The sequence below is a fragment of the Populus euphratica genome, unplaced genomic scaffold, assembly GCF_000495115.2.
Source record: "Populus euphratica unplaced genomic scaffold, PopEup_1.0 scaffold315.1, whole genome shotgun sequence".
NCBI lineage: Eukaryota > Viridiplantae > Streptophyta > Magnoliopsida > Malpighiales > Salicaceae > Populus > Populus euphratica.
In genome coordinates, this window is record NW_011500203.1 from 172,842 (window position 1) to 183,297 (window position 10,456).

The 10,456-nt window shown below is 34.4% G+C and overlaps 2 protein-coding genes across 6 annotated transcripts; one reads left to right on the top strand and one right to left on the bottom strand.

Annotated features, from left to right (window-relative positions):
• Nucleotides 1–3,799: 3,799 nt before the first annotated feature.
• On the bottom strand, nucleotides 3,800–4,996 carry LOC105111953 (chaperone protein dnaJ 11, chloroplastic-like). Its single transcript, XM_011007471.1, has one exon. The coding sequence runs from the start codon at nucleotides 4,340–4,342 to the stop codon at nucleotides 3,890–3,892; it is 453 nt and encodes a 150-aa protein (XP_011005773.1). The 5' UTR covers nucleotides 4,343–4,996; the 3' UTR covers nucleotides 3,800–3,889.
• A 464-nt stretch (nucleotides 4,997–5,460) lies between these two features.
• On the top strand, nucleotides 5,461–9,667 carry LOC105111955 (pentatricopeptide repeat-containing protein At3g24000, mitochondrial-like). 5 transcript variants are annotated; one of them, XM_011007473.1, is made up of 4 exons: nucleotides 5,461–5,517; nucleotides 5,649–8,561; nucleotides 8,742–9,250; nucleotides 9,552–9,661. In XM_011007473.1, exon 2 carries the CDS (start codon nucleotides 6,178–6,180, stop codon nucleotides 7,948–7,950), a length of 1,773 nt encoding a protein of 590 aa, XP_011005775.1. In that variant the 5' UTR covers nucleotides 5,461–5,517; nucleotides 5,649–6,177; the 3' UTR covers nucleotides 7,951–8,561; nucleotides 8,742–9,250; nucleotides 9,552–9,661. The 5 variants fall into 5 exon arrangements, with proteins under 5 accessions (XP_011005775.1, XP_011005779.1, XP_011005774.1 ...); XM_011007477.1 differs by lacking the exon at nucleotides 5,461–5,517 and having other exon boundaries at nucleotides 5,585–8,561; nucleotides 9,600–9,667; XM_011007472.1 differs by lacking the exon at nucleotides 5,461–5,517 and having other exon boundaries at nucleotides 5,585–8,561.
• The last annotated feature ends 789 nt before the right edge of the window (nucleotides 9,668–10,456 follow it).

The following is a 10,456-nucleotide window of genomic DNA, read 5'->3' on the forward strand; positions in this document are numbered from 1 at the left end:
AATCCTCCATATCTAGACAAAAATTCTACGCCAAAACTCAAACCCGGTGCACCTCAGTCTGCAAGCATTTGCATTGCCTCGTTTCCAAAATGAAAACTCTCCCTCTCAAGTTCTCATATATAACACTACAAACGTCACCTTTATAGAGAAGTGATGGATACTCAAGAAGAGAAAGATAAGTTCATAAAGTTCTGCTTGTTGAAACATCAATACATTTATAGCCTTTCAAACCCCCCCTGCCGCAAGGACTCCTGCACAGACTCTGCGGCCAGCAGCTTCTTCCCTGTTTCCGCTGCTGTTTCCTAGCTTTGTTCTCATCCTTCTAGCTCTATCGTAGGCATTTTTCAGCAGCCTGCCTTAGTTCTCATCATATTACTTTAGCACTCTCATTATCCTTGTGTTATATATCAATACTGCCTGGGATCCTAGTTTTGCAGCCAAACCAAGGTCATTTCTTTCTTCTTGCACGGTTCTATCCTTTTGCTTCTGCCTTCCGTTGTATAATAATAGATTTTTTGTTTCCTGGCATCAAAATAATAATAATAATAATAATAAGGAAAAGAAAAGGGCATGTAATATGCCATTTTTAGGTACTGAAGGGTTCTAGGCAGGGAATTGGTAGTAGTGTTGCAATTTGGTTGGATTAATTTGTGTGGTTCTTCTATAACCTTCTCTGTCTATTATTGTTTGTCGTTTTAAAGAGGGTATTAATCCAACAGAATGCTGACCTGAATTTCCAGATTGCATGTCGTCAGTCACTTTTTTTTTTTTTTTATCATTTTCCATCACCTAATATATCTCCGATCCTGTCCTTGTTCGTGGCTGTTACATTTTGCTGTTAATAGGAATCTGGCAAGTATATTTCTATCATCAATATGTCAACAGTAACTTGAGATCCTAGCTTTGCAGCCAAAACTAGGTCGTTTCCTTCTTCCATTGCTATCTGTTCTGTCTCCTATTCTAAATTAGTGCTAATGCTTTTGTAATTCAAGACATCAGAATAAAAAATAAATAAAAATGCATGGAATATAGGGTTCCAGGGAAAAAGTTGAGGGAATTGATATGATTTGCTTGAATTAGTTCTATTTTGGATAAATTGGATAATTAGCATAGAAATTAAAAAGAAATGAAGAATTAACACAAGTAAAAAGTTTCAACAAAATAGTAAGAATGTCACGAATCAAAACTGCGATATTTTATTAATATTACAGTTTAGAAACATGATACGTAATTAATATTGTATTTTTAAATTGCAACAATTAATTAATGTCGCATTTCAAAACCACAATATTAATTAAATATCGCAATTTAGAACTACATCATCAATTAAATTCAATTAGTCATTCCATGAAAATTCCAACGACAAGTTTCCATTTATCTAAATCTAACCAAAAATAGTTATTATGAGATTTATTATTTAGTTTGTTAATTTTATATTTAATTTAGTCAATGATTTTAGAGGATAAGAAATTTTTTGTTTTTAACAAAATTTGAGCATGGAATGATAACTAAAATTTTTTCTAATTTAAAAGTATTTGCAAAGAATTATAATAACCAAACACAATAAATTCTTATATTTTATAATTACAAATGGACTCAAGAATGCAAATAAATAAAATATACAATTACAACTTATTAATAGCATAACTGCATTATACTCCTACTGTTATCTAAATGGTCTCATCCTTTTATCATAATATCATTAAGAGTTAAATTCTTTTCAAAGATATCAATCCCATTATGGCAAACGTTTAATCACCAAGAGATACAAATGTAACCTCTATTTTCTTTGTCAATATTACCAAGCAAAAATGTAGCTCTCAATCCTTTTATAGCAATTAATCAATCTAATATTAATAAAATATTAATGTTAAATTAAAATATCAACAAATAAAAATTAATGTTTAACATATATTAATTCTAAAAAAATTGATTGCTTATGATATTTTGTATTTGTTAAGTTTGTTACTTGTATTGCGTGTATATAGCTGGAGGGACTTGCTCGAGAACTGATGTGATGAGCTGACATGTAATACTCATATATTAGTGTGATGCTCATATTGTATGTATATAGTTGGAGGGACTTGCTTAAGATTCGATGCGATAATCCTGTTAGAGAATAATATAAATAATATCTTGAGACCTCATCTAAGAGTTTAAATTGTGGAGCGAGATGGTTCTTTGACATGGTATCAAACCAAATAGTCATGAGTTTGAATCTCATCATCCTTATTTATTTAATAAAAATTAAAAATAAGGTAATATGGACATGTGCAAATTTCAAACCCAAAAGACTTTCATTTGATGGAGTATATTAGAGAATAATATAAATTATATCTTGAGACCTCACCTAAGAGTTTAAGTTATTAGGTTGAGATGATTCTTTGATAAACCCGACACGTGATATTCATATACCAAATTGAATTTTGGTTGATTGAATGTAATTTTAACTGAATTGCATTATTCTAACCTTAATTGACAAAATTCAATCAAATTACCAAAATTTAACACAAAAGCATACTTGTCAAAAATTAAACATAATTCATGATATCAAATTTAATTGATATTTTCATGCTCAATTACATTAATTAAACTCAAAGTCATAGCAAATTAAAACAATTCAAAGAAAAAATCAAATTTAGCAACTTATCTACAATTTAATGCAACATATAATTTCTTATAATTCTACTACATTCATGCTTTGTTGTGTAAAATCATCAAGTATAGTTGATAATATTATTAACCGATTCCAACAATCCATACAAAATTCATAATTCAACAATTTATTCAAAATACAAAGCAACACATAATTAATTGAAATAATTAATTTTAACTTATTTTCATATTCAACTATATCAAATCAACCCTAATTAATGATATACATAACTAATTTATCATTAATTTAATAAACCCTAAATTCAATCTTAACCTTAAACAATTAATGATTTCATTTCAATTAAACCAAATATAAATTCATAATAATGTATCATATTTACTTTGCTTGTAAGACTAAAGAAAATGTGTATGGCAATGCTGGCAGCATCGGATTTCAACAACAAAAACATTCTAGGATGCTTGGAGATAAAATGAGTTTGATTTTTGTGTATTTTAAAAGTAAAAATAAAATAAAATAGGTGACTGATAGGGTTTCTAAAAAGAAAAAAGTTATAAACAATGGTTTTAAAAGAGAGAAAAAAAGATGCATCTTTCTGTTTATGTTCTTCAATCATATGATATGTTTAAATATCACAATATACATATTTTTAAAGTGTAAATATAAAGTTATTATAATTATAAAATGTAACATATTTAATTATTGATTTTCTATTTAAAATTATATAGAAGTAGTGGTTTAAAATATTTTTAATTTAAAAATATATTAAAATAATATTATTTTAGTTTTTTAAAATTATTTTTAATATGAACATATTAAATAATTTAAAAATACTAAAAAAAATTATTTTAAACAAAAAAATAAATTTTTTAAAAAATATAGTTTGTGTCATGTTTTCTAATAAACTCTATATCGTGCTTGTTTAAACTTCCCTCAAAATTTTTAAATTACTATGCTAATTTTTTTTATTTTTAAAATCAGTATTTTATACTTGAGTGATTCTCCATGTATATAACCCTGTCTACGGCCACAGTTTCAAAGAGAGCTGAATTTTCAGTTGGCATATATGTCATGTGATTTATGGAGTGCTCTTGAAGTTTGTGTTCATAGTTCTACTTGACAAATTTTCAATCCTGATTTGAACCTTTTTGTATCTGAAAATTAAGAGAGAGAAAAGGTCGGGTCTGAAGAAGAAGTAGATGTGTGCAAGGGCTTTGATTCCGTTGTTGATGGTACAAATTACATTATGAGCAAATAGTTAAGCTAGGTGGTTGCCTACCAACATTGATCAGTTTCCCACCTCCTAGTTGGTCGATGTCCCTGAAAAGTGTTTGAAGTAGAATATCTAAATCGATAACATGGAGCTGAAGCACGAATTGACAAGTCATAGCTAGCCCGAGCTGCAGGATCAGATAAGGTGGCATAAGCATTGTGGATATCTATGAAATCCTGACCATCACGATCTGAAGGAGTGATGTCTGGATGATGAAGTTTTGCCAGACTTCGGTATGCAGCCTTGATCTCAGCTTGGGATGCAGTTTGGTCGACACAGAGGATTTCGTATAGTGTATTTCTCGATGACTTTGCCTTCACCGGATCTGGACTGATAGTGGCTGCAGATGCTGTGACTACGAAGGCCCGAATCGGAGATTCAAACCCTGGACTCAAATGGCTGGGAGAGGAGCGGCAAAGCGAGGGTTTAGGAGGTAAGAAAGCGCTTCCTAACATTCTTTTGTATAGCTTGAAAGTACTTCTTGAATGGCAGGAAACGTTACAAGCAGGCCCAAAAAGGAGAAGCTTGAGTTTGAAGGGCTTTTGAGCATGGAACAGGAGGTAGAATATCTGAGGCACTTGGATTTGGACATGGACGAGCTTATTGGTTATAAAGAGGCAACTTAAGGAGCGCAAACAAGAGAGTGAAGCAGTGGGCGCCTAAGTTTTGGGTTTGGCAGTTTGGACTTTGGAGGGCTTTGGCACATGGTTTGGAGGGAGAACATCATCATGTGTTATCTTTTGTGATGGATATCTATGGATTTGCTGTTGTTTTATTATGTGTGTGGCATCACAGAGGGTCGTCAGAACAAAACGCAAATCACACCACGTCGCATCACATGAAACAAAACGAAGCTTTATCCTCTCTCCTCCTCCTTTACAAGCCAGAAGCAGCAGCCAGAAATGAAAATTTTGTGAGTTCTGAGTGGGGTTATATTGCATGTTTGGTATAAACTAGGAGAGGTACCCATTTGCTTATTGCTTGACATCTCTAACCTAGCAAAATGAGGACGAGATTTCACGTGCTTTGGATAGCTGTGCCTCTTTTCAAACGCAAGCTTGGCTTTAAACACCCTAGCGCTGGATGAACATGATAAAAGTGTCTGACACTTTACACCCAAAAAGAGAGAGAGAGAGACCCTAGTTTTATCTTTCTTTAAGTTATGGTTTTGCTGATTTTGCAACCAAAAAAAAAGAAATTCCAAGCATTTCCCAAATTCCAAAATCACATCTTGAGAGAGAGAGAGAGAGAGAGAGGGAGAGAAGCCTTAAAGCGTCTGCCAGTGGATTTGCTAGATGCCATTTCAGTGAACAAGTCACATCAGCTTTATCATTAATGATTTCACTAAAAACTTGCTGCTCTTCTAAAATTCAATTTTAAATTAATGAGGAGAAGTCCCGGTGAAACGACCTTTTTTTTCAAATGACTTTTTATATTAAAATACATATTAATAATATTCTTTTATTTTTTAAAAATTCTTTTAAAATATAAAAATAAATGTACTATAAATTAAAAGTTAATGTGTTGTATGGGTAAATATTCGAGGAGTGTGCGAAACAAAAAGGTTAATTTTGGTGAGAGTTCTTTTACAGGTCAGGGAGTGTTGTCTGTTGGGTAAAGTGTCCATGAGGTACTATAAATTAAAAGTTAATGTGTTGTATGGGTAAATATTCGAGGAGTGTGCGAAACAAAAAGGTTAATTTTGGTGAGAGTTCTTTTACAGGTCAGGGAGTGTTGTCTGTTGGGTAAAGTGTCCATGAGGCCGTAAGAAAGAAAACCTACAAGCATGAAGAGGTCCAACCTTGGATTTTTGTAGAATAAACCATTATATATCACATCAATTATCACTTTTGTCTCAAGGTAAGATTCTCTCAATTTTAGATAGATTAACCCTTTTACAGCTCCCTGTTTTGGCTTGAACGGGCTGGAGCTTTAAAGACATTACGCTTCAATTGTAAATCTTCTGGTCATCCTGTTTGATGATTTGCCTGGACTGACCAAAGCTTTAGAGATATGACCCACTAGAGGCATTTGGTATGGTCCGGAATTGTCCGGACAGAGCGGGGGCTTTGGAGATATAATCCATGTGATGGAACCCATGTAGGCATCTTGTTCGGTGAGTGGCATGCGGTTCCGGGCATGTGAACTGATTAGGCGAAGATGGGTGACCTATGGTTCCTAGCTAGATGATCAGCCAAGGTGCAACTCAAGATTCGATACTCTTTTGCGACAGGACATGACTTTAGGAATTTTGTGTGATTTCCTGTATAGTAATAATAATCAATGATTGATGGAGCTTATACGACAGCAATGTAAAAACAATGCAGGTGCAAGAGAAATCTGTCACAAGTTGCTAAAGAGATGCTCCCATTTGAACAAACTCAATGAAGGGAAGATTATTCATGCCCTCCTTCTCAATTCCAGATTCAGAGACGATCTTGTTATGCAAAACACCCTTCTTAACATGTATGCGAAATGTGGTGATTTGGTTTATGCACGTAAACTGTTTGATGAAATGTCTAGTAGAGATGTTGTCACTTGGACTGCTTTGATTACTGGGTATTCTCAGCATGATAGGCCGCAGGATGCGCTTCTTTTGCTCCCTGAAATGCTAAGGATTGGAGTGAAACCCAATCAGTTCACTTTGGCTAGTTTGTTGAAGGCGGCTTCTGGGGTTGGGTCTCCTGATGTTTTGCAGGGTAGACAGCTTCATGGGCTTTGTTTAAGGTACGGTTATGATTTGAATGTGTATGTGAGTTGTGCTATTCTGGATATGTATGCTAGGTGCCATCATTTGGAGGAAGCCCAGTTGATATTTGATGTTATGGTGAGCAAAAATGAGGTTTCTTGGAATGCTTTGATTGCTGGCTATGCTAGGAAGGGTCAAGGAGACAAGGCTTTTTGTTTGTTCTCGAACATGCTGAGGGAGAATGTTAAACCTACTCACTTTACCTATTCTAGCGTTCTTTGTGCTTGTGCTAGCTTGGGGTCATTGGAGCAAGGGAAATGGGTTCATGCCCTTATGATAAAATGGGGTGAAAAGCTAGTTGCTTTTGTTGGAAACACTTTGCTTGACATGTATGCAAAATCAGGCAGCATTGAGGATGCAAAGAAAGTTTCTGATAGGTTGGTAAAACGGGATGTCGTTTCTTGGAATTCAATGTGTACTGGATATGCTCAACCTGGACTTGGGAAGGTAGCTTTACAAAGGTTTGAAGAAATGCTGAGGATTAGAATTGCTCCTAATGATATAACATTCTTATGTGTTCTTACTGCTTGTAGCCATGCGGGCCTTTTGGGTGAAGGACGTCATTATTTTGACATGATGAAGAAATACAATGTAGAACCACAAATTTCACATTATGTCACAATGGTTGATCTTCTTGGTCGAGGTGGACATCTTGATCGAGCCATACAATTTATAAGTGAAATGCCAATTAAACCCACTGCTGCTGTCTGGGGAGCGTTGCTGGGTGCTTGTAGGATGCATAAGAATATGGAGTTAGGTGGTTATGCAGCTGAACGTATTTTTGAACTGGATTCTCACTATCCAGGTACCCATGTATTGCTCTATAATATATATGCATTAGCTGGTAGATGGAATGATGCTGCTAAAGTGAGAAAGATGATGAAAGAAAGTGGAGTGAAAAAGGAGCCTGCTTGTAGTTGGGTAGAGATGGAGAATGAAGTCCACGTGTTTGTGGCAGATGATGATGCCCACCCACAGAGAAGAGAGATCCATAATATGTGGGAGCAGATTAGTGATAAGATTAAGGAAATTGGTTATGTTCCAGACAGTAGCCACGTGCTTTTGTGTATGGACCAGCAGGAGAGGGAAGCAAAGTTGCAGTACCATAGCGAGAAGCTTGCTCTAGCCTTTGCACTTCTCAACACACCTCCTGGATCCACAATCCGCATAAAGAAGAATATCAGAATTTGTGGTGATTGCCATTCAGCATTCAAGTTTGTGTCCAAGCTGGTGGAAAGGGAAATCATTGTCAGAGATACCAATCGGTTTCATCATTTTTGTGATGGCGCCTGTTCATGCGAGGACTACTGGTAGTGCTGGTTATCAAGAAATAACTTATTGAGTTATGAAGGTAGAAAGTTAAATAATGTGGTTGTTAGTCTTTTGAACTTGATGGGAATAGACAAGACATTTACGTTCTTCATCTCCGAACAAGGAAGAGGAATCCTTGGCATTTGTTGTCCACTGGCAGCGTAAGGAGAAATTACTTGAGCTGTTCGGATACATTTATTCTCCTATGACAATCCAAGTCACATAACATATCTAGGCAGAGCAAGGTGGGGGTTGGTGGGGTTGTGTGCAAATTATAGGATCGAACTCGCGGAAAGACATCAAGAGTATGTGTTGGGTAATGAATGCAAGAGCACAAACACAAGACGGTTCTTATTCAAACAATGCAAACTCCGAGCTGCTCTTTGATGATGATACCATGAAAAACTTCGTGAAGAAAGTTTAAGTGGACTACTATAACACCCTTAGTTGAAACAGATCAGGGAATTTACTTACATGAATAACAAGAAGAGAATCTGCGAAAAGAGATTGACCAAAACAAAAGAAGAGTAGAGAGGGAAAGAGAGAGAGCAGCAAGAGAATATGCAGAAAGTGATCGAGTAACATTATCTTTATCTGTGACCAGCCAATTTCAGGTGCTGAAGCAATATCAATGGCTCCCTTAACCTAATTAAAGCATGTGTAGATCTAACTTGAGAAAATGAGACAAATAAATGAAATATAGATTATATCCAGTATTCTTAAGTTGAATTTATCTAGCCGTTCTGTTGCTTCTATCAATCATTATTCTGATAACATCCTAAACTTGCTGCCAGGCATAATGTTCTGTACGTCCATTTAACTTTGCTGTGCTTGTGATGGATTGAACACTGCTTGAAAAGAAAGGTGCTCTTCTCCTCAGAAATGAAATGTTCCAGCATCATATCAGTACTCAATTTCTGCCTGCAGCATCATAAAAAATTAACAAGCAACAGGCACCTGGGTCTAAAAATAGAGTATAAATAAAGATTAGACGAAAGGATGAGATTTGAAAAAAGGGAAGGAGAAAGGAACGCAAAAGGAGGAAGCAACCCGTTTTTTTAATTGTTGTGCCGTTTCTGCAGCTGTAATAGAGGGGGAGAGAAACAAAAGATGGTAGAAGGCGTGACAGAAGGGCGTGTCTATTGTGATTGTGGTAAAGACGGTTCTTGCTTAAAATGGCGTGGCGTGTGAGCAAAGCTTGATCATATCATCAAAATATTCTTTAGCTAACAACTCCAAGCACCACCAAATACTCCCGTTTCAGAAAAGATTAGGAGGTCCCCCTCCTTGAGCCCTCAAAGAGGTAAGATACAGAGAGTCAGAATAGAGAAAGAGCAGAAAAGATTAAAGTTCAATTTTAAATTCTCGACACAATGATTTGATTGGAACTGTGATTTGTTTATTTCTCTAGTTCTTTACTGTATTAACATGTTCTTTTAAGAAGAAAAAAATGATTTAGGAGTGCTGTTGCTTAGTTTCCGGAACTCCAATATATCATCAATTCAACATGCATCTTTCATTTCATTTGAAGACTCGGCCTTTTCTTTGAATTTTGTATGATGAGCATATTTTATCTCCTTTTTTAACCCATGATACTGCATCAGATTCTGTAAAGTGATCACAACACTAGTAGTTTCTTCTACGAATGTCAGGATACATGGGATTGTCAAATCCTTTGGTAGAAAGTCTTGTGATGCGGCCATCTCTACAAAAAAGTACAAAAATAATGCAAGTTGATCTCAGGCGCGCACACAGGGTAGCAATAACATTATTTATGAAAAGGGAGATCTGGCAACCATGAAAAGGACAACAATTAGGTGCCGTTTGTTTACGCGCCTGTAGCTGCGTTTTAATTAAAACGTGATTTGCAGTCGTTTGATAAAGAAAAAAATCAATTTATTATTCATGTTGCAGTCATTTGATAAAGAAAAAAATCAATTTATTGTTCATGGGTTCCACATAACTTTTACGTTTAAAATTTATTATTCATGGGTTCCACATAACTTTTACATTTAAAACCCAGTTAACAAAAAACAGATAAATGCTGCTTTTCATTCACTGTACATGTTAATTGCACCGAGTTAACAAAAAGCAGATAAATGCTACTTTTCATTCACTGTTAATTGCACTGTTCAGTAAATATATATTTATTATATAATAAAATATTTTATATAAAGTATTATTTATTTCCACATGTTAATTGCACTGTTCAGTGAACATGTATTTATTATATAATAAAATATTTTATATAAAGTATTATTTATTTCATGATATAATAGGAGTAATTAATTTTATAATAGTTAAATTTAAAATCATTAATATTAATATATATTTTTAAAAATTATTTTATAACTTCAATTTCAAAAGTTTTTTTAACCAAATACGTTAAATTACTTTTTCTTAAATTTCAATTTCAACCACAGTTTTAACCAAACATCTATTTTTTCAAATCAATCTCAACTAAAAATACTTTTTATAAAACAATTTTTTTTAAACCACAACCACAACA

What these genes read in the sequence shown, in the direction of transcription:
- LOC105111953 (XM_011007471.1), bottom strand. Translation starts at nt 4,342, where the DNA reads ATGTTAGGAAGCGCTTTCTTACCTCCTAAACCCTCGCTTTGCCGCTCC.
- LOC105111955 (XM_011007473.1), top strand. Translation starts at nt 6,178, where the DNA reads ATGGAGCTTATACGACAGCAATGTAAAAACAATGCAGGTGCAAGAGAA.